The sequence below is a fragment of the Argentina silus genome (genome assembly GCF_951799395.1).
Source record: "Argentina silus genome assembly, chromosome: 6".
Classification (NCBI taxonomy): domain Eukaryota; kingdom Metazoa; phylum Chordata; class Actinopteri; order Argentiniformes; family Argentinidae; genus Argentina; species Argentina silus.
The window spans coordinates 13,859,205-13,877,679 of record NC_139660.1 but is presented as its reverse complement, the minus strand read 5'-3'; the positions used below and the strand labels follow the sequence as shown (position 1 = coordinate 13,877,679).

General features: G+C 44.8%; 1 protein-coding gene across 1 annotated transcript in view; it reads right to left on the bottom strand.

Moving 5' to 3' along the window:
* The window catches only part of ptprsa (protein tyrosine phosphatase receptor type Sa), a 140,193-nt gene that overhangs the window by 20,372 nt on the left and 101,346 nt on the right, over positions 1 to 18,475 (bottom strand). Inside the window, exons 16-25 of the mRNA XM_083672439.1 lie at positions 15,973 to 16,566; positions 14,864 to 14,958; positions 14,274 to 14,524; positions 13,960 to 14,047; positions 12,911 to 13,123; positions 12,420 to 12,586; positions 11,421 to 11,432; positions 11,027 to 11,142; positions 6,977 to 7,024; positions 1,707 to 1,804 (exon numbers count right to left, since the gene is read on the bottom strand). Of these exons, the coding sequence (XP_083528565.1) occupies positions 1,707 to 1,804; positions 6,977 to 7,024; positions 11,027 to 11,142; positions 11,421 to 11,432; positions 12,420 to 12,586; positions 12,911 to 13,123; positions 13,960 to 14,047; positions 14,274 to 14,524; positions 14,864 to 14,958; positions 15,973 to 16,566 (1,682 nt within the window). The remainder of the gene's footprint in view (positions 1 to 1,706; positions 1,805 to 6,976; positions 7,025 to 11,026; positions 11,143 to 11,420; positions 11,433 to 12,419; positions 12,587 to 12,910; positions 13,124 to 13,959; positions 14,048 to 14,273; positions 14,525 to 14,863; positions 14,959 to 15,972; positions 16,567 to 18,475) is intronic.

Sequence of the window (18,475 nt, the reverse complement as noted above, 5' to 3'; positions counted from 1 at the left end):
GATTTGGCGTTTGCTCCGAGGCGCTGGCTCTCTCTTGAAAGATGTTTTCAGTTAGGGCCCCGGCGTAGGGGAACAATAGATTGGGGCTAAATAAAGTCCAAATGGGAGCCTGATGTAAAAGTTTATCCGCAATCATTACACTGAAATAACAGCCGAACGACACCCGGATCCTCTTCAAATAGTATCTGTCTCTCTCTCTCTCTCTCCCCCACTCTCCCTCCATTTTTATCTCTCTACGGTCTCCCTGGAGGCTAACTGGGGCTGTGTGTGTAATGGCTCTCTCATGTAGGCATGAGTGTGTGTGTTTGTATGTGAGTGAGTGCTCTAGTCTCTACTCTAGCACAACTCCCTCCTTCCCAACTCTGACTGAAAGGTGTTGCAGAAGGATGAGTGACAGCTCCCATCAAGAGGGGTGGAGTTTTATGGGAAAGGGGTTGCTTAGTGCTGACAGTAGATGGATTATAAACTCTATGCCCACGGTATACAATGATGATGCTGACCCTATGAACAAGTCTCCTACATTGCCTTGTTTCCGACCATACAGCAGGCCACCCTGTTGTTCTCTCTCTGCCTACAATAATCTGCCCCACTCCCTACAGCTCCAGCACAGCAGCAACCCTGATCATTAACCAAGCTCCCCTTTCTTCCTTCTCTCCACTCTTCCTTCCCTCTCTCCTCCTCTCCTCCCCCCCATCCCGCCCAGCTAAAAACCAATCACTCAGAGCCCTGAAGAGCTCCGCTTGGCAAGCCAAGGCACCCAGATGAGCACCCATTCATCAAGAAAATAACAAAATTAAAATTACACTTCTCCCATTTAATTTGGTCATTTATTTTTCTGGAAGCGAAAGAGAGAGGGGGAGAGACAGAAAAGAAGGGTGAGAGAGGAGTGCATAGTAAAAAAAAAATCCAAGCCAAGTAATTACAACTTCTCGTTGTGCCGGGGAGTGAACTTTGGCAACAAGTCTCTGGCCCTAAACATGCAGACTCAATACTCCACTACGTTTCAGTGTGAAGTGATGTCGATTTGGTACACAGCCCATCCTAGATTTATGCATAATAGACAAGGAAGACGTAGTGTATCACTATGAACAGTCATTATCCTAACATCCACCACCAGCGGGGCTTAGCAGAAGCTCTCCTGTTGCTGGCACCCAGTGCCCACGTCCTCCTGGTGTTTCTCAGATGCCATTGGGCGCTGGCTGTGATTTAGGGGGCAGCGAGGAGAGGATATTGCTGTATGCAAAAGACGGGCTGATTCAGCGATCCTGATTTCTAATCAGCGGCGGCTTCATTTATAACCTCCAGGCACTCAGGGCTCAGACAGCTCTGCTCGCCCCCCTACGCCAGTGTGCCTGGTGTACCCAATATCCACAACAGATCAACTGTGTAGCTTCAAGCCTCAAGGTGGGGATTTAATGACCATCAGTCGACTGGTGGTGAGAATGAGCACGTGGCAACAGAACGTGACTTTTGGTGAGATTCTGAAATTGCAACTGTCTACAACAAGAAGACAGTTGTATTGCTATAGTGCCATCAACCGCTAGTGGCCAAACAGGCAATGAACACAATGTGAATCAGTCCCATGCCCATGGGACCATATGGGACTCAATTGCCTGTCCCCTTCCACAGATAATACCACCATGCAAGAGTCTACTCACTAGAGAATCTAGAGTTAACCCATTCACCCCTGACCTCAGCCCACTCACCTCGTACTCCTGGGAGAGCTTCAGGTTGTCGTTGGCCTTCAGCAACTCTGTGTGTTCAGCCAGCTCCGCGATGGGGATAGGGGGATGATTCATCATACCTGCTCACCACACGGACGGAGAGAGAGAACCGAGGGAAAGGGGATGGAGGGATAGAGAAAACATTTGTCAATACAGTGGCCGTGGCATTAGTAAGAGGCTTCACCCCTAGAGTTAGAGATGACAGGACAAGGGTTGAGGAGAGGGTAATTATGGGTAAGGGTTTCTGCTTGCGGGGGATGGCAGGGTAGGGGTGGAGTAGTGAGAAAGCCATGGGTGCCAGAACATTCTGGAATTCAAACAGTCCGTATGGATTTGATGGGTGATGTTAGGGACCAGGCCAGAGCTCAACATTCTCATTCTGCACACTCACTATTCCACTTAGCCATAATGCGCACAAGGTAGTCTGCAAATACAGGAAGACCAATGGGTGATTGCTATGGTGTGAATGAAACCCCAGACCAATTATTGTTCAATTCTACAGAGAGATGTGGCTTTTAATAGCTTGGCAACAGAGACAAGGTGACAAATTTCAGTTTCTGACAGCAAAAAATAGTAAACAAAATTACAAACGAAATAACTTTTGACACAAATCATTATTCACTTCTCAGTGCAAAAAAACTAAAGGAACTATAGTTGTTTTATGCTACGGTAAGAAAAAGCGAATGCTGTATCCCAAATTCATCAAAAGCAAGCAGGCAGCCAAACCAATTGAAAGCAAATTTGCGAGTGGGTGTGTAAAATTTGATTGATTGATAGATAGATTGATTTATATAAAAGAGTGGGTTTGATATATGAGATTAATAGGCAGAAGTAGGAGCTGGGAGACTACTACTACCTTGTCCAGGAGCTGGTGTAGTGCAGGTGGAGTACCTCCTGTCAATGCTTGGACCAGGCATCACAAAGAGGACATAGTTCCCAGAGCAAACTGAACTAAAGCAAAGGCAGTGGCCTTTAGCACCTTTACCTTATCCTTTTTAAATTGTAAAAATAAACCATCACCAAATGTAAATAGTGTTGTACTTTTTTTATGTTTATCATTAATTTATTTGTAATACACAACAAACATGTAAATCAGTACATCAATACTGGCTGTAAGGAGAAATTTCTCTGTTTGCTGTTTCTGCTGCTCCTCCTAAGTTTGCAGCTCTTCAATAATCATTTGTATTTTTGCTCGTTTGGCTCCTTTTGCTTAATGACCTGAGGGAGGGTGTGAGGTGTTGGACAAAATGGTCCACTTCATCTCGAGGACTAGGATGCTACCCTTCACCTCCAATCCCACAACCTCATTCTCCTCAAGTTCAAGCAACCTTTTGAAGGTTGGAGGTTGCATACAAACATCCATGCCACTTCCCGAGCTGCAAAATGTACAATACAAAACAAATATATATATTTAAATGTTTTATTATAGGCTACTATTGAATTAACTAATAGAGACCGAACATGTCAAAATTATGATATAGTGTTTAGCTAGGGGTAATTTCTTACCATTGTTTTTGTGTTTTTCCCCCAGACCCACACCCACTTGCCCTCTTCTCCATGGTCATGCAATCCTCTACTGTAAATGTAAAGAAACTGATTCAGACTTCCCACTAATGCAGTTACTATTCTCTCTATCTTTACAGATATCTCGCCTCAGGAAGCTCCCAGCATAGCCTTTTCCTGCATATTGTAGTTGGGCCTATATGCCAAAGTCAACACAGGACTGGTGACATATTGCCATCAGACTTTAGGAGAGGTGGAACATCTGATGCAAAAAGCCATATGTGTTCAGTTGGTTTGTTGTCATTCAAAACAATTGAATTGTAAAATAAATTGGGTGCATGCTCCGCACCGCCGTCAATGAGTTCAAGTTGTTAACCTGCATTTAAAGAACCTTTGCACATCTACAAAGGAAAATAATACAAGATCATTATATCAAACTTGAAAAAACAGTGCCTCATTGTTATCAATTGTTATTGAGGTGGCAGGCAATGCTTAACTGTCTCATGTTGCAATTTCTGGCTAAGGTAACTATCTGATTAAAAAAAGATGGCCCTCCCTTAAGTTTTTAGTGCTTTTCACTACAATTCTGATTAAAAGATCAGAAAAGAAATACCAAGTCGTCTAATGTTCGCAATGACACCCAGAGTACAGTAGTCTACAGGTATATCAAGTAGATATACTAGATGTATACAAGATGTGAACAACAATGGTCCACCCCAAGAGGCCCCATCCTCATTGGACAGGGTTTGAGGGGTCTTAAGGGGTGAGGAGCCCTGGCCTGGGGGTTGTATGGGAAAGGAAGGGAGTCAGGGTGGGAAAGGGCATGAGGGAGTGACAGTGTGAGTGACGCGGTGACGCAATGAGTTGCTCCACTCCAGCCAGCCAGCCAAGGCAAGCAAGCATGACGCTAGCATCAGTCACAGATGTCCTTTTGTCTTTCCGCTGGTTCTCTCAAACAACCAGTAAAAAACTGTAAGATGGACGCCCCTCCTTACACTGCCCCAAAAATGTCAGAAACCTGCAACGTCAGTTGTCAATTCAGTCTCTGCTGCAACCCCCTACCCCCACCCCACTTCCCCAGAAATAGAACCAAGCCTAGTCAGTTGGGGGATTTTATTTATTTTTGCTCCACCATTCAATGTGCTGTAATATTTATCAGCAGTGCTGTGTACACTCGAGCTAATCCATTTAGGAGCATAATGCTGGGCATGTAATGGAATATGGGGCAGTCATACATTGTTTCCTTGTCCCTGGACATAGCCTAGTAATACTTAATGCAGCCATATTTTTAGAAGGGCTTTAGGAGGCCATTTGTGCCTTTGTATATGAAGGTCAATAGTTGCATAAATGTTGACACTCCTACATAAAAAAGTTCTCCAGGCTTAATTGAGCGGGCAAATGGGCATAATCAGATTAACCATCCTCAATTGCCCTTTCAGTTGTAGTTGACTTCCTATGCATGCCAATGGGAGCGCTAGTGTTAGCTTTTGTTGCACTGCTGTCACTCCAATTAGTGATGGTAATTTTTTAACACGAAAGGAACAATGTTAAGGCGTCAATTGCATGGAGATAAACAGACATTTTCACGGATATACGAGACAGAAACTTGCTTGATCGGGACACCGTTCAACACAGAACTTCCTAGGAATGTAGGAATAGGAAAGGTTCTCCAAATGCGCTCTGCGATGATGGAAATCAAAACAGGTTTGATATTTGATTGTGCCCAATACACATTCCACTCATGCCTAACGTCTACGGTGAAGTTGTTAAAAGTGAAAGCCACACTTTGCGATGAAACTTTCGCCTCCTTTTAATGTGAAAGGCTATTGTAAGAATGAATACATTGTATAGTGTGTTTTTTGTGAGGCCAAACAATATAATCTTATCTATAATCCATCAACCCTATAACAAACTGTTATTTTCCATTTAATATGACTTGAATCAATAAACAAAACCCTACAAGGGAATAGCTCTAATACAAGCTCTACTGATACCATATGAATACATTTAGACAAGATCCTAAATTTGTTTGCACAGTGTGGGTATTTACTCAAAGGATATTCGATTTCTAAACTAGGGCTTTTGCACAACCCAATCGCATCATCAGTGTCTGAATGAGCTAACATTGCATGCTACTCCCTATGGCAATGCTTGAAAATGTGTTGTTATTAATCATTTCTGGAGAGTGCGTTTATTGAGATGAACGTAAAAAAGGGAAGAATTCCGCATCTGCAAATTAGCTTGAGTTATCAGTTTATTTTCAGCAAATTCAAAGAGAAAAGGTATCACAAGCTATATGCTAAATATTGGTTGTGTATGCAAATCAGCAGCCTCTCTCTCTCACTCATTTCTCCTTGAAAAAACAAGAGCGTCTTGTTAGAGGGGAGATCAAACAAAGTGTGTGTGTGTGTTCAGTGTTGGTGCAGACTGTGAGTACCCATACACAAATAGTACCTCCAAGTTCCTACATTATCTACAGCCCATAACTGCTTCACCCTTCATCAGTGCAGGACATTGCTACTCTAAGTATCTACGTTTTTGCTTAAGAAATGGAGACTGTAACCTCTGTATGCCCACTGCTGTTTGTGATGGTGTATATCCCAATACATTCCAGATGGGCTGACTGAGGGTCATGTCATGAGTTGGTTTTCATGGAGATTGTTTGGATACTTAAAGACCCTGTGAAGTGTGTTTGTATAGTGTTTTTTTTTGTCTAGGGCATGGCTAAGCACATCTGTTTGTGCATCTACAGTATTTCCCTGCTCATGGTTTAGAAAGCAATACACTTTTCCATCCTTTGCTTAACACACCCAATTTGTATTGTTCTTGGGGACAAACGAGTCAATCGCATCTGATTTGTTTACTTTTCCATATTCTCATTTATACATAGCACAGTGTGGGTATTTACTCAAAGGATATTCGACTTTTAAACTAGGGCTTTGGCACAACCCAATCGCATGCAAAGTCTCTCAAGGACAAGTTGTTGTTATTTTTACCCCCCCCCCCTCTCCCTCGCAGCCTTTTCCTCAAATAGTGAGTCCTCCGTTTCTTTCTTCTCAGCAATCAACAGTGAGATCAATGAACACAGAGAAACAAACTAGCGTCTAATTACAGATTTCCAATCTCCGATCTGCAGTCGATACGCCTGGGAAATAATGATTGTTTTTGATTGCCCCAGCGACTCGGGGGGAGCTTGTTTATATATGTTTATTTACATATAAAAGGAAGACACTCTCAGTGTATCTCTGGGTTTAAAAAAAAAACCACATGCTTTTTTTCTCCTTGTTGCTCCTTTTCAGCAAGAGGGACACGATCAAATGTCGAACCATTGTTTGCCATAGCTTTAATTAATTCTGCTTGTTATCTCTGACTGCAGAAAGGCCCAGTCAGTTCAAGATTGGAATTGGAGCAGTGGTGGTGGTGGTGGTGGTGGGGGGGGGGAGCGTGGGAGGGGAGGGCAAGGGGGAGGTAGAAGACAGAACTCTTGTAAAAACCCATCTCTACATCAGCAGACGTGATTGCAGAGGTTACATAGTGGATTAATGCGCAGCCAAGAGCGAATGTGAATATCGCAACTGAAATCCAACCAAAGTCAAAACAGCCAGGTTACAAAAGAAAAAGAAGTAAATTAGTGCTGGAATTGCAACATGAAAATAATAGATACATGGAAATAAAATTGGGTTTTGTAAATGGGGGGCAGTGCTAGAAAATCAAAAGAGAAGACAAAAGCTAAATGCATAGGAACTAACTTTCATAGTCAAAATCGGCTTCATTTAGAGGACTGCTCAGACCAGAATCTGTGAAGAATAGCAAACATAAAAAAGAAAGAAAAACTAGTTTTAAAAAAATGCTGAAATGCTGAAATAAAAGGCAACTTAAGAATCCTAAAATGGACAAAATGATAGAAGGCCAAGAACCAGACATACAAAGAGGCAAAAATAATCTTGTTATTCTGTCACTTATTCATAACTGCTTACAATGTTACTTTTTGTTATTTTTAAACAGGCATCATGGTCCTCTCCTGTCTTGCATTATTGAGGTCCTTCTCAGAGTGGGGCCTGAGTGTTGGATGTGAAGTCAGACTGTGGCTGTGTCTGATTGCTCATACTGCACACTATTTGGTAGACATTTTCAGTATGCAAGATTGGAAAGTTTTGTAGTTTGCAAAATGTACCAAAATTGAGTATGTATAAAATGCAAGGATGTCATACTAGATTTACCTTTCCATGTAGTATGAATTCACTGCACACTATTCAGGAAGTCCTTTCCATTTTAGTCCCACAATTCAATGGAGCAGGTAACAGAGGCGGGCAGTAGCGAAATTTAACCAATTGAGATAATGCATGCGTTTTCACTAAACAGAATGGCCTAAATAGTATGTAGTATGGTTAGTATACAGTATATACTTTTAGTAATCAGTAGGCAGTATCAACATTCAGACATGGCCAATCTGTCAGTCAGGCAGAGAAAGTAGGGCACACATTTCAGAACACTCTGACCCTCCCACCCACCAGCAAAATCAAAAAGCACAGTGGCTGCTTGAGCTGTTTGTTTGCCACCGCTCTTACCCGATTGAAACTTCGATCTATCAAGCCCCAGCCTCAATGGTCATAATAAACAATGGGTCAGAAGTGTATTTTGTTTTTCTGAGTTTTCATAAACGATAGTAAGAAGGTTGCTACCGTAAGAGAGATTAAATTAAATTAAATTTCTCCCAAAAAAGGAGTGCTGGAACACTCTTTTGTCCAGAGTCGGTGAGAGGCATTGGTAGTGAAAGGTGTGGAAAAGCATCAGCGTATTTCTCTGACAGTCATACAGTCAGGGTTGACGGGCTGGAGCAATTGAAAGTACTTCAAAGTCTGCCCATTGGAGAAGAGAAGATCCATGAGGGTGAGGCAAATGCAGCTATGCCCTGTTAGGTTTGCGCCTGTTCTTCTATTCAGGCAGAGAGTGGGCCATCTGCAGTGAGGGTCCTCACACCTGTCTGTGTGGCCTAGGTGAGGTCAATGAACCTCAGTGCTGCAGCTGCCCAAGAAGAGTGAGATCTCACCAGAGGCAGCTTCAATCAGAGAAAGCAATCAGTTCCAGTAGAGAAAGGAGCAGAGATGTAACAGTACTGTACTATACTGTACATCCTGCAGTAAACAGCACATCAACACAACAGAGGCGGAGCACCTGAGGATATCAACTTCGATCTTCAGCACTGTATACTGTATTCAAGTCCCCAGTGTGAGGTGAGCAATGAGCACTCAGCATTTGATTATACCAAGTGCGCTACTATGGCTCATGCACAAGAGAAAGTGGAGGAAGAAGACGAACAAATGCTCACTAAAGAAGAGGGACAAATGTCCTTTAAACTCTGACCTCCTGAACTCTTGTCTCAACACACACACTGCTAGAGTTGAGAGGTGTGGGTGGGACCAAAGGCCTTTGGAATCATCATCTGTCTGTATCATCAAATTCTCTGATGTGCTACTGTAATCTTACTCAATTACATGAAACGGGACCAGTCGTTAATGAGAGGGGAAGAGTGGGTCGGGGAAGCAGCACGAGTGAAGAGAGATGAAGACGTGTGGCATCCCTCCTCTAATTTCACTGTGACAACGACAATTAAACATGGAGGGGGGTGTACAGATCTCCTGTCTAAAGATGTCGTTCATCACATCGGGGGGTTTTGTGTGAGCGAGTGAATGAGTAAGTGAGTAAGTGTGTGTGTGTGTGTGTGTGTGTGTGTGTGTGTGTGTGTGTGTGTGTGTTTGTGTGTGTGTGCACACCTGCTTTCAGAGAATTGTGGGAAGACAGTTGTTAAAGAGGAAAAAAATATACTGTAGTTCCTTTTACAGTGTGTGTGTGTGTGTGTGTGTGTGTGTGTGTGTGTGTGTGTGTGTGTGTGTGTGTGTGTGTGTGTGAAACTAAAGACCAAGAACACAGGAGATACAGAAAGATATGAAACTGAATGTGGAGCGAGAAGAGAGGTTAAGAGAGGGGACTAATAGCTGAAGGCAGGACGGTTTGGGGGGACGATGACAATAGATATCTACTGAGTTGTGCTTCATTAGCCAGGCGAGTCTGGAAATGAACCCCGAGCACAAATGAAGATAATGACGAGAAGGCGCCAACCAGGACCCCAAAGGATACTGGGAGGCCGTCATGTGACCAAGGCCACTCACTCACACACACACACACACACACACACACACACACACACACACACACACACACACACACACACACACACACACACACACACACACACACACACACACACACAGCCTAGCTTAACATATGAAATATAATATGAAATATATTTCAGTGGTAACCCTAGGCAGGGTCAGTGCACACACATTGAATTTGAGACATTTGCTCCATTGAGTTACTGGAGGGCTCTCCACATGGACTGGAGTATGCTCGTTTGAACAATGACCACTATCAGCTAATGGGAATGTTCCCAAATGCTTGCTGCCCTGCTTAATTGGGCTGAAATGTCTGTTTAAATTAAATTCTCAGAATGAGGAGATAATGATATCTCAGGATTCAAAGGAACTTTGGCAACTGGCGAAAGGAGATGGAAGGGTCACTTAATACGTAGAATGTGTGTGTGTGTGAGAGAGAAAGAGAGACTGTAACAAGGTTTCTCATTCTTCTTGAAGGACTTGTTGAGGGAATGTAGTGGAAAGAAATGAGAATAACATGAGTGGCCATCATGTTCATTTTCTCTGCCATTATAGAGACGCTGCTGAGAGTTGGTACAATGGAGTTTGTGATAAAGGAGTTCAGCCAATGGAACCTGTATGTGTGTGTGTGTGTGTGTGTGTGTGTGTGTGTGTGTCTGTGTGGTTGTAATGAACTCAATGGGCTTTCTGTCAGTCCTCCAGAGAAGAAAGTGGGGGTTTTCCAAACATGAGCCACACCACAACCATGACGTGGGCTCACTAGGCAGCACCGGAGATTAGGTCCTTTTGAAATGTGAGCCTTTTTGATGGACTGGAGATTGGCGACAGGAGACGGATGGTTGATAGACATGGAGAGGAGGAGGAAGGGGGGGAATGAGGAGAGGGAGAGGGAGGAAGAGAGGGGGTGTGAGACAAAGTCACTCAGGGCCGACTAACAGACGGCAGGGCCAGACAGGAGGCATGGAGAAATGTCAGCCAGGCTTTAGACAAGGCAGTCAGAGAAAATGAGACCGGGATCGAGTGTTCTCTCCTGTTAACGGCTTTAGCCAAGATGAAAAGTAAAATACTGGGCCTGGCGATGTAAAAGGGAGGAGAAACAGCTAAAACTTCAGAACAAGATTTTGGAGAAAGATGCTCCAATCGATAAGCCAAATCAGTTTTAACAACATGTTTACCAAAGATTGCCTTATGGTTATTGTGAATGATTGGTTTGTAGTTACATAGGTGGATGGGGAAACACATATGATGTATCTAAACAGGACAGTGTTGGTTTAAATTCTGAACATGTTTGCATATCGAGCATACAATCTGATCCATCACATACTGTGCACGTATATGTGCTAAATGATACACCATTTATCTGTGGTCACTTGAGTTTATTCGTGATCTTGTTCTTATACTGTACGCAAGTGAATGCAAGTGTATATGCCTTTACTGAGTGTCTATGTTTGAAGTGTATGTGTGTGAATGTGTGTGAGGGGGACAGGGTGAGCGTACAAGTTCATATAGAAACAATATGTGTGTACGGATGTTGGGAAATGGGAGTGTGTTCTTGAGTGTGTTCGTGAGTGTGTGTGTGCGTGTGTGTACAGTGTTTGAGTGCCCTGTACAGTATCCACACCCTACCTGGGGTTTGGAAGTTGATTCGTCTCATCTCCACTGGATCTGTGGGGTGGTGGGGCGTGATCTCTGCATTGTTCAGCAGACATTTTGTTCGTGGTTCCGACTCTTTTCTCTTACGGCTTGGGGGGGCAGGGAGAAAAAACATGAATCATTCAAGAGACAAAACAAAATGGCCACTGCTCATGCAAACACAAGGAGCTCTCAACACTGCAACAAAAACAATACCGCTGAAAGTCAATTTCACCAAAACAAAACAGAAGAGTCGGGAGGCATATCTAGTGAGCCAGCTTCTCTTTTGCCCTCCCATTTTCCCCCCCAACTAATTAGAAACATATTTTATGCTGAGACAGGTTATTTTCACTGCGAAAAACTGCAATAAAGTACAGCTAAGCCTTACCTGTCAGGTTTGCTGCTTCCAGAGAAAGCAATGGAGTCAAATAAATATATAAAGACAGGAAAAACACAACACAAGGAGAGAGGGGGGAGAGAGAGAAATCAATAGAGAGCATTTTAACATTCACAGGGGTTGCCGCTCGCAGCACGAGATAAAGCTCATCAGCATTTGGTGGAGCCGGCAGGGGCTGTGTGTGTGTGTGTGTGTGTGTGTGTGTGTGTGTGTGTGTGTGTGTGTGTGTGTGTGTGTGTGTGTGTGTGTGTGAGTGAGTGCGTGCTAAGGGTGAGGGGAATGTCAGGGCCAAGGGCGGGCCCAGGAAACACTATCCACCAGGGAGAGAGAGGGAAAATGGGAGAGAGAGGGGGAGAGAGAGAGAAAGAGAGATCCAAGGAGAGATGTTACTCTCCCTAACCACCAGCACAGAGGTAAGGCAAGGTCAGACTGTCAGGGATCATCTGATTCAGAGTCCATCCCTGCTAAGCCTTACAAAGCTACACTACTGGGGCTTGTAGTTTCCATAGTGGATTGTCTGTTGACTACAACTGACTACAAATATGGAAGCAGAACTGTTTACTCTTTCCAGCCCCAAAACATACAGCAGAGCAATTGTAAAACTGCAGGTTAAACTGTAGAGTACTTCTTAGTAGTTTTAAACTTGGTTTGAGAAATTACCTGTTCAAATACGTCTTTATGATTGACATTTACCTTTACAATAGTCAAATAACACATACTTCAGCCCAACAAGGCAACCCAGTAGTTTACAGCTAACCAACAGGACACTTCAAATGTACATGGAGTCATCTCTTGAATAGCTCATCAAAGAGTCTCCTCTCTTCCTCTTCCCTGGTTTCCCTCACCTCCCCACTGACTACTACCTCTTACATTTCTTTCTTGCCCGTTTTGTAAGAAAAACACATAAAACCCTTCCTCAAAACACCCTCCAGACATACCCAACAACACCCCCCACCCCCCAAATCCTATATCCCCTCTAACCCAACTCACTTCTTGTAGAGCAGGATGGCGATGACAATGCAGATGATGAAGACCACGGCCAGGACAGGTCCCACCACCCAGATGAGGCCGTCCCCGCCCGTCTCTATGGGCAGGGGCTCTCCCTCCAGCTCAGGGGTCATGACTGTGTCTGTGTAGGGGCTGGACACAAACATTTTCTACACACATACAGAGTGAAAGAGAGATATGGAGTGGTCAGTAAAATGGAACATAGATAGCAATACAACACACAGTATATACAGTAAACATTATATAAACATATCTTTTGGTGTAGGTGTTGATATCCAGATGCATAATGCATTTGGGTGCAGTGAAAATAGTTGAGTCCCCTAAAATATAGGGTGAGGGAGTGTGTGAGAGACAGTGGTAGTCTTAAGCTTGGCATGTACTTAATATGAATATGTATTCCTGGCCTCACTCTAGCTTGTGCATCTGTTTGTGTGTGTATGTGTGTGTGTACAATGACTTTCAGCAGTACTCACTCCAGTGGTAATGTTGAGCTCTGCCAGTAGGAAGAAAACATACTCCTGGCCCGGTTCTAGGGGTTTGTTCTCACAGCTGCTGTGCCTGTGTTCTGCTCCTACTGTGAAGGAGGGGGGCAGCTGCCTGAAGCAGGCCGTAATGTAGGGCTTCCTCTGGTCCACCTGACTCAGCTGACGCCTGGAGCGACGCTTGGGGCTGACGTCCCTCAGCAGCTGAAGGTAAGACGAAACGGAGGGATGGAATGAAAGAGGTGAGATATTCATTAATTTGCTTGTTTGTTCACCTGTATCAGACCTAAATTACCTCAATTAGAGTATGTTTATTGAGACCCCTGATGCATTCTCTCTAGGAATGTCTATATGTATCTGTTTGATCTCCTACATCTGTCTGTCTGTCTACTCATTCAAATGTTTCTCTCTATCTCCCCATCCACAACATAGGGTCTGTGAGGGTAGAGTAGAGAACACAGCACAGAGCAACCCAATCAATAGAGATGGTTTGTAAAATCCACGTTTCTACTCCAAACTCCATGAGGTTTGCAGTCGATTCTCTCCACAAACTCGAGGCCCAAAGTCAATAGGCTGGCTGGTTGGCAACGAGCCCTGACGGCCCAGGCCTCTCTATTAATTTACAACAGTGATGAAGGACTCCGCTGAGGAGGTAGAATATGGGTAATCCCAAATCCAATAGCCTCGCCGCCAATCAGAGCTCAAGGTCACTCCTAGCTAGTTGACCTCAGAAGAGTAGGATGCATGTAATTCCTTGTTCTCGCCTGGGGAAAACTATTCCAACCAAGGTCAATGCGACTGTACAAATGTCTCCCTGGTATATATGGTACACTTGGATAGACTCTACGCAACAGTACACAAGCATGTATGCGCACACAGACATCAACAAACATACTGTATTTGCAATCTAGATACTTTTCTAGGGATGCTGTGCTCTTTGTATAAATCCCCTTTGAGAAAATAGCATTGACCCCCCCTCCCTTTCGTTTTCTATATCTCTTTCGTCAGATTTCCCTCTGTTATGGTGTATGGGTTCTCACCTCCTCTAGGTCCATCTCGTCAGGGTTCTTGAGATGCCGGACGGGCCCTGTGCCCTTCTTTAGAGGAACAACCACCACATAGAAGTTCCTGCAAAAACACAGACAACCATGGCTTCCATCAAAACCTAGCCTTTGAGAGAACTGTAGCTAACTTAAAGAGGAACAGCAAGAGTTCAGATGAACACTGAGGTCCTTTTGGCATAGAGAAATTATGTAGATTGGTTGGGGCTTGGTTTGAAAGAAAGAAAGAGACAAAGAGAAAGAAAGAAAGAGAGAAAGAAAGAAGACAGAGAAACCCATATCAGCCTTCTCACTTGATGTCCTTGCTCTCCACTGGAGGGAAGGACATGGTCAGTATGTTCTCAGACTCGGAGTAGATGTCCAGCTTGGGTTTCTTGACCAGGATGGACGGTGCGGTCCTTGCGACCACACGATGGCGCGATCCCCCTTCCGTGTTCTCCTGACATGTGACCGTGAACTCATAGGTGCTGTTGGCCCGCAGGTTGGTGACTAGCGTCTTAGTCAGCCTGGCGTCCACATCCATCTTCTGACGGTTGTATTCAATCTGGACCAGGAGGAACAGACAAACAGACACACACAAAGACACACCTTAGGAAAATTCCCCTGGTACTGTGTACAATGTACTGTAAAATATGTCTGGAGGGTGAATTATTTGGGAATTGTTGTGGGGCACAAGTATTAAACTCAAATTCCAGAAGGGCAGCGTGAATTCAAGTAAAGGACAGGGAGACTGTATTGTTTGGAGTTTGATTGAAACCAGAATCACAGTTGATGATATTATCAGACTTTGAATTCATAGAGTAGTGGTTGTAGATCACTCTGTCTATACAGTATGCCTGTCTGTCTGTCTGTGGGTCTGTCTGTCTGTCTGTATGTCTCTCACCGTGCATTTGAATGGGAAGCGGCTATCAGAAAACTTCCATGTTAGCAGCACTGTCGTCTTGGTGACCCACTTCACCGTGAAGTTCTTCGGAACGTCTGTCGTGAGGAGATATTAAAGATAAAACAAAACAAAAACAGAGAAGGTATGTTTAGTCAGGGGAACTGACAAGGGGACCGAGAAACAAGAGAGAGAGAGAGGGTGCTTTTGAGTTGTTGTTGTTGTTGTTCCCCAGCAGGGTCCTTCTGGGTCGGAGAGTGAGTGGGTGGTGAGCTGTGATAGGCTGTGAGGGGGGCAACGCTACTGGTTAGACACACAGCACAGGAGACTCATGGACACGGACCCATGGAGCACGGGAGTGCCCGCTGGCTGGCCACACAGGCAGTGCCAACCCATCTCTGCCCACACATATATGCTGACCACTAACCAACTCCCCATCTATCCCAGCACCACCTGGGAGCAATTGACCCTTGTGGTTCCAGCGGTAACTGTTTCCGTGCTCCTGGGAGTCTGGGTTCGCACTGCCAACGAGCTGCCCGGCGGGCACAAAGACAGACCCAAACACAGCATGCCGACAGTCCTTAGCAGTGCATCTGGGGGATGCCATGCTGCAAACCATCCCATAGTGGGAGAGGGTAGGGGGAAGGGAGGGGAGGGAGTAGGAGAGGGGGTCTCAAAAATAAACTGAAAACCAACAGAAATAAGGAACCGAAATTAGCTTTTTCTGTCAACCTGAATTTTCTAAACAAACTCTTTGGAGTGACTTAAACATTGAGGTCCTACCTGGGGGTGTGAGGCTGCATTAGCTGTGTAAGTGTGCTTGGCAAAGGGCTGCAAGAAGACTGACAAGGTGTCTGACCAACCAGCACTTACCTTGAACACCGTGGCTCCTCCCCTTTTTCAAACTGACTGACTGTAACTTACTGACTTTGCGTTACCTTTGGGTTAGTGAAGTGAGTGTCCCCCGCAAACTTTTTTGTTAGGTTCTATTTTTTTCGTGGAGAAGTGAAGGTGGTTGGAGGGGGGGGAGGTTGTTTTCATTTTTGTGTTGTTGTTGTAGTTGTTTTTAGTATTTTCCCCCCCGGGTTGGGAGAGAAACAGGCAAGCCCTACCTGCATCAAAGGCCACTGTCCGATACTGGATCGGGGGGCTGTAGGGCCCTGGACCTACACTGGTGTGCGCGCGTATTTTCACGTCGTACGCCGCGTTGGGTTTGAGGCTGTTGAGCACGTAGCTGGACTGGCTGGCAGGCAAGCTTAGTTCACGAGGTACCCCCCCTGTGCCTGTCTCTTGGTATGCCAGCGTGTATTCTGTGATGGCCCCGTTCCGTTCTGCCAACACCGGTGGCGACCAGGCCAGCTGCACTGAGCAGCATGTTACATTAGAGCCCTCGCTGATGTGGGGGTACCCCCCGGGTGTGTGCTCGGGCACCTTCAGTTCTACCAATGCCTCGTCGCCGAAGCCCCCCCGGCTCTTGGCCTGGACTTTGAAGAGGTAGGTGGCCCCCCGGTGGACGCTGGCCACCGTGTACTGTCGCTCCTGGGGGGTGAACTCCAGGGTGGCCAGGGGGGACACGTCCTTGCGGCCAAACTGGAGCCGGTAGCCCTGCAGCTCAATGCCAGGGGTTATGACCTCAGGGGGGTCCCAGTGCACCATGGCAGACGTCTCTGAATCCTGACTCACAGACAGAAAAGGCTGCCCGGGTACTGTGGAGAGAAAAAGAAACAAACTTTATTCATCTTTATATTTACCAGGGAGGTTAAATGAGGACTCTAGTCTATTTCTAAAGACTTTTTTGTACATCAAGGTACAGTACGTCAATAAGTACTGTGATAATAAGGTGTGCAGAAAACCCACAGCAAAAATGTGTGGGCTGCTTACAAGACCAAAGCTTAGGTTTTCTATAAAAAAAAACAAAAAACTGTTCTTCACATTTAAGTAGGTTCTGTCTTTTCTTCAGTGAAAACATTTTCCTTCGACAAACCTACAGTAGACGAGGGGTTAGGCAAGGACAGTGTAAAATTAACAGACACCACCACCGAAACCACTGATATTTTCTGATTTCAACCTTCAACAACACCATGTTGGGCAATAACCCAGCTCTCCTTCAACTGGGTTAGCTGCTGGATAGGTCAAAATTCAAAACAAACTTAGATAATTACGTAATATAGTCAATCAGATTTAATGGTCTCCTGAGGAAAAACAACTCCTAAATAACTCCTATACATCATCAATTGATATTCATTTCTACATTGACCAAGTAGTTCAATGGATTTGACCAAACACCCAAAATGCCATGTGGAAATGTCATAGTCTTGCAGATATGACTTCCTCATGTGACTCTTTAGACATGACACATTAGTCTAGACGTGATACTTCAGTGTGGCCCAGTTTCAGGGTAGTGGATGACTCTCCTCTCTCTGTTTCTCTCTGTTAGAGGCCCCATCAGTGTGATAGAGTCAGTGCAGTCAGAGTGGCTTTATTTCTAAAGTGAGCGGTACATTGTGAGAGATGGGTGCAGTGAAATGGCACCGAAGTCCCATCTTTGCAAAGCAATCCAATACCAAGCCACTCACCTAATCCCCCCTACGAAAAAAATAGAGGATCTAAAAGCTGAATCTGAACCCTCGCCCCCTCACCCCCCTTTCCATTACCAAACACTCACACACACTCGATCAATCACACATACACGTGTGTAACATACCATACACACACACACACACACACACACACACACACACACACACACACACACACACACACACACACACACACACACACACGTATGATTTAGCCCCCGTTCAGCAGACAGTTCCTGCCCCTACATCATCCCTGCTGCACACAAGACCATTTGGCCTCATGCCCAGGCCAGACCCAATCTGGAGAAGCTAAACATTAGTCTGGAGCCATGGCTTTTTCTCCCTGGAACACAATCTGCCTCAATTTTTTATTTTTTCACATATACGTACACCCCTACAGTACATACCCATCCACTTGGTTTGTTCCCATTCCTCTGCTCGTATTTTTTTTATTTTCAGCTTGGTTTTAATGCCCTTTTCTGGGCACAGGGAAAGTGAGCCGGAGCGCTAATGGAAATGCAGTCTCCAAACAGCACAGAGACAAATGCATCTAATACTCCTCACTAACTATAGCTCAGCCACAAAACCAGCCTGTCTCATTTAAAGTCTGCTCTCCCCTTATAGTTACTGCTAATAAAAACAATGAGAACATAATAGATAATGTTCCTAAGATGCTCTATGGTGTGTGTGTGTGTGTGTGTGTGTGTGTGTGTGTGTGTGTGTGTGTGTGTGTGTGTGTGTGTGTGGTGCTTAATGTGTAAGGGCTACTGTAAATATAGAAGTGATGGTAGGTGGAGTTAACTGAGCAAACAGATTGGTACGGAAAACTGGATGTGTGTGTGTGTGTGTGTGTGTGTGTGTGTGTGTGCGAGAATGAGAGCTGAGGATGAAGGTGACAGGAGACATAGAACAATCTGCCGCAAAGAGAGCACAACCGAGGTAGGAAAAGGGGTCTTCGGCCAGCTTGATTGCCCCCCTCCTCCCATCCCTGTCTTTCTCACTCTATCACTCCATTCCCCTCCACTTGTCCCACTTC